At 35.8% G+C, this 5298-nt stretch overlaps 1 protein-coding gene across 1 annotated transcript; it reads left to right on the top strand.

Moving 5' to 3' along the window:
• Nucleotides 1-1129: 1129 nt before the first annotated feature.
• Nucleotides 1130-2460, top strand: LOC142750611 (olfactory receptor 11L1-like). Its single transcript, XM_075859607.1, has 2 exons — nucleotides 1130-1168; nucleotides 1543-2460. The coding sequence occupies exons 1-2, from the start codon at nucleotides 1130-1132 to the stop codon at nucleotides 2458-2460; spliced, it is 957 nt and encodes a 318-aa protein (XP_075715722.1).
• Nucleotides 2461-5298: the final 2838 nt, after the last annotated feature.

Here is a 5298-nt window from a genome sequence, read left to right as displayed (position 1 = left end):
GAACTTCCATCTCCTCAGTTATATTGGGGGGTCTATAGATTACACCAAAAGTAATTTTTTCAGTGTTTACCTCCCTTTGTAATTCCACCCACAAGGTTTCAATCTCCTCACAGTCTTCACCCTCTAATGTCTCATTCACACTTGCCTTTATATCACTTCTCACATACAGACATACACCACCACCTTTGCTAATCGCCCTGTCTTTCCGAAACAGTGTAAAACCCTATAAATTTACAGCCCAATCATGTGAAGAGTCCAGCCATGTTTCAGCAACACCAACTATATCTATATTTTCTTCCAGTATTAAGGCCTCCAGCTCACCCATCTCTGGTATTATTAGAATCCCCAGCGGATAAGTTGTATGGTTGTCCAATAAGTTGGTGGTATGTTGGTCATTCTCATTACAGAAATCACATTAAGAAATGTAAAGGTTATTAAAAAAACAACAATAATTCACGTCCTTATAAAATTGGACAGAAACAATTCATAATACAATAGAGTTTCATAGACTAGAAAAGTGATAACTTCTGATTATTGTGGGTCAAGTGTAGACTTTTCAAAAGGGCTTAATGTTTAGGATTGAAAGATATGTCAACGTCTATAATTAAAATTAGCAGTATTTTTTTACAATTTTGTGTGTTAACTTTTTATTATAAACATACATTTTGGCTTGGGTTTATTAATATTTTTTTTTATATGTTTTTTTTTGTGTTGTTTTTCATTAGGTTTGATCTCTTACCACCGTTGTGGCACCAGGGTGATTGGGTTTGGGGTTAAATGTTTTATATGAAAATGTCTGTATATGATGTGGTTGTTGCTGCTGTGACAGCACATTTAGATTAAGGGACTAGTTTGTCTTTACAAAATGTTAAATAAAATATTGAATCAAAGTTTATCTCTCAGTAGAATAGAATTACATAGAAATTCAGAGGATGGTGATCGGTCTCTGTGGACTCATCAGGTATGAGACGCTCTATAAAAGCAGCTACAAAATCACAGGATTTGGATATATTCTAAAATGCTGGCTATACTGTCTCGACTCATCTACTATTATATTAAATATTCATGTTGACTTCGCCTTATTCTAATATTATAATTCTGACTTTACACAATAACTTCATTATCTAAAATGGACACAATTATGGAGATTCTACAAGAAAAGGCTGAGGTGAGCATTTAACAAATACTAAAAATGAACAAAAAATTTTTTTTTATGGCCCAGTGAGGGAGAGGTTACTATTTTTTCATATTAACCGTTTATTATGTTGATTTTTACATTTAGCTGATTTAAAAAATGTAAAAATCCTAAAAAAGATCTTAACAAAAGACTTTATGGGTTTAGCAAGTAAACCCTTTATCATAGGACGGGAGGGGAGAAAATGATGCGTTTTTTTAAGGGATATATCTAATAATAATAATTATAATAATAAACTATGATTAAATATTTCAGTTTATTATTTTAGAGAATATTTGTACTAGAAATAAGAAAAAAATTGCATAATTGATATCTTAATTTTTCTACTCTTTGCTTTTTTTTCCCAGGCAATACTTACAAATAATATCACCTCAGTTAATCTTCTGGGATTCTCAAATCTTCAAAGCTTTAAAATCCTGTTCTTCTCACTACTGGTTATTGTATACTGTGCGACGGTTTCAGGAAACCTTCTTATCATGACTTTATATTTAGTGAGTAAAACCCTCCAGTCCCCCATGTACTTCTTCATTACACAGCTGTCATTGTGTGACATCCTGCTGACCACAGATATTGTCCCCACTCTTCTTTCCACTGTACTGTATGGAGGGAGTACTATGACTCTCACCGGCTGCATCATCCAGTTTTCTTTCTTTGTCACCTCCGAGTCCTCGGAATGTCTTCTACTGTCAGTGATGTCTTATGATCGATATCTGGCCATCTGTAACCCCCTCCGTTATAACTCCATCATGAATCTAAAATTTTGTGTTATGTCTGTAAATATAATTTGGTTGGTTGGTTTTATAGTAATGTTGATATATGCGATTTCTTTATTTCGTTTGTATTACTGTGGACCACACGTTGTTGACCATTTCTACTGTGACTTAATACCCATACTGCAGCTCTCCTGCTCTGATACATTAATAATTCATAATCAGACTCTTATAATTGGTGTTATAAATGTTTTTTCCCCTTTTATAATAATTGTGATGTCCTATGTGTATATTGTCATCACCATCCTGAAGATTCCATCCAATATCGGAAGACATAAAGCCTTCTCCACCTGTAGCTCCCACCTCATTGTAGTTTCCTTATTTTATGGGACATTAATTATTGTTTATATGTTTCCAACTGAAGGACAATCCCTAATTCTGAGTAAGATCTTGTCTCTGATGTATACTGTGGTGACCCCACTGCTTAATCCTATTATATACACTCTGAGGAACAAAGACTTTAAAGAAGCCTTCCATAGACTTAAACTTGTCTAGATTGGAAGAGAGAGGAAGGGACTTGTAAGTTCTGGACTATATAAGTGGCTGGATCAACTGGGGCCATCCAAATGCTCAGCTTGTCCTCCTTATATCACCATAACAATAAAAGTATAATAATAAAAAAGTCCACATGTAGGGTCGGGACGGTTTTGTTGTTTTTTTGTTTACAATTGTAGCAGCTGATCGGCACAAAATTCTTCCCTCTGCATTGGTTAATCTATGTCCCTGGCAGGTATATGCAGTAAAAATATTATTCCAGGCACTGTCAAACCAATGTGGTGAGAAGGGGCCTATGGGCCACCTGGCTTTTAAGCCCAGTTGCACCAATACGGCCCCTACGGCTATTTTGCTAACTGAGACTTATCAGCAGGCTACGAGTCAGGACCACCTCATAGAATAATAGAATTGGTATTATTTACTCTTAATAATCTCTCTAATCATTGAGAATGTCCAATAAATAAATTCAATTACTTGATCTGAGAAGCTTTTATTTTAGTTCTATTTCTTTCACTATTAAACAAAGGTTAGATTTTATAGTTGTTAATACATTTTACATGTTAAAAGACCATAGATTTACTAATAACTGTGCAGGATAGAGAGAGAAATTAAAAAATGAGAATGACTGTATCAGTTGTGACTGTAGATTGTAGATTGTCACCAGTACATGGTATCAATAGACATTTTTCTCCTATAGGAAAGCATTGTGGCTGTGTGTAATTCATGGTAATGCCACGATTTTAATTGGCATACAGATGTAGCCATCTTTAACTTGATTCTGATATCTTACTGCAGCGTGATATCACACAACAAAAGCAATTGAAAAGTCATTGAAAAAGTCAAGATTAGTGATCTAGCCATTGTGTATTTTATGTGTTAAAAGTCAAGGTAAATACGGCTACATCTGTAGATGGCGGGAAAGTCCTTGACTTATTTAAGAGTTTTTTGGTTTATTTACTTATTTTGGAATAAAATATCCTGAGCTGTAATCCCTAAGGCCTATAAAACAAAAACATGTATTGTTCATGCTTCACAGATTTACATTGTATTTCTATATTTTGTAGTAATGTGTCTTTGTTTTATGCTCAATACTCTATATCTAGTGTGGGCATTATCTCTGTAGCGGTCCAAAAAACGAGTCCAAATTGCAGTCGGACCCAGTGACACAGAAGTTCAATTCAAACAGGTGCTTTGCCTGTTCTTAACTTGGTGGCAGCAAACAAAATAAAACATAAAGCCTTTACATTCAGGCAAAAACACAAAATAAACTCTGCTCGGCTGAGCGATTACTAAACACGTTTTTCCCTCACTATACGAGTGACATACTACCACCCACCTGAGACAAGTCCCAAAATCATGTGTTACCTCACACAACATGCAAACGTTCAGCAGGTGGTCAGCAACCCTCAGTATTACTGTCTCCAGAGAGAGGGGAAGGTTCTGTCTTTTTCCCCGTCATCTCACCAAATACACAGAGTGCATCATAATAAAGCTCAGTGATGAGCTGAACTGCATCACCAGAGCTGCAGAAAAAAAACAGTACTTGCCAGGAAGGGAATGAATGATAGAGACACACTACCAACCTGCCTAACTTTCCATAAAAATCCTGGCCTGAACTTGGAAATGACCAAAGTCCTTAGCAAACTACTCCTGGCTAAGGATACTCAGCTTTCCTGGATTCCTTCCATCTCATCCATCTTTTCCTGGATGAGGCAGATACTTCCTGGAGCCTAGGACACCTATTAGAGGAATCTTGGGGAAATATAGCAATTCCCTTCCACTTTTCCTGTCACTGTCTCACACTAGTCATATGGGCTCATGTTCCCACTTTTTGGACATCAAAACTTATTTTTTTTCCATCTTTCAGGGACGCAGCTATAGGAAGTCCCAATGGCCCCTCTTCACATAAGAAGACACCAGTATTATAAATAGCGCATTGTAGGTGGTGACCGTGTAACTGTTTTTTTGCTAGGACATAGGAGCTACCAGTTAGGACTCTGCTCTTTCAATTTCAACCCCTTTTTTCTGTGTCTTTCTGTCCTGTTTATATTTCCTTCTTCTCTCAATCCTTTCTTCCTCGCTCTTATATTACATATGTCTCCACCCTGAACTTATCTCTAAACCCTCTAAATACTCTAAAAAAATCTAAGAATAGATACGGAGCCAGTAGTTAATCCAGACGACAGGGGGGGGGGGTGTTATATTGAACCAGATTGAATATAATAATGAAATGTGATGGTCACTATCAGAACATGCTACATACAAGAAAATTTTGATGGTGTAGTTTTGAGTCCACCACCTAAACAGAGACTTTGCAACCATCCGTAGTATATATTTATGAAGAAAGGATAGATCCGGAGTTTGTATATAAAATATAACTTTTACTGTGCTTTCATTTTAAAAAGATATTTAGAAAAATATTATCATACACACGTGGTGAATTTACATGCCAGATATTCATACACCATTATTGTAGCAGATATCCAGAAAATTTTGATTGATAACCATTAGACAACAAGAAATTAACCCAGTGAAAGGTTATTAATATGTATTGTTTTTCTTTATTAGAATGTTTCACCAATATTTAATTTTGTACTTTCCTTGCATGAATGACAGTGAAAGACATGGAAAAAAGGGGTCAATGCCCCCCTACCCTTTCAGATGCTGGATATCATCCATTGTTCACCACACAGGAGAGCTGACAGCTCCTCTAAACTAAATCAATAATGGTATACTTTGTAGATACATTTGTAGTTTTAAAGAGACTGTATCAGAACTGACAATTTCCCGTAAGGGAAGAAGATAACAGAACAAATGGAAGATGATTTTCTCCACAGA

This window comes from Rhinoderma darwinii, chromosome 3, assembly GCF_050947455.1.
Source record: "Rhinoderma darwinii isolate aRhiDar2 chromosome 3, aRhiDar2.hap1, whole genome shotgun sequence".
NCBI lineage: Eukaryota > Metazoa > Chordata > Amphibia > Anura > Rhinodermatidae > Rhinoderma > Rhinoderma darwinii.
The sequence above is the reverse complement of the archived record's forward strand: the minus strand, read 5'-3'. Positions and strand labels throughout refer to the sequence as shown.

What these genes read in the sequence shown, in the direction of transcription:
- LOC142750611 (XM_075859607.1), top strand. Translation starts at nt 1,130, where the DNA reads ATGGACACAATTATGGAGATTCTACAAGAAAAGGCTGAG. An exon ending in TTCTACAAGAAAAGGCTGAG is followed by an intron (nt 1,169 to 1,542) that starts GTGAGCATTTAA and finishes TTTTTTTCCCAG; the next exon opens with GCAATACTTACAAATAATAT.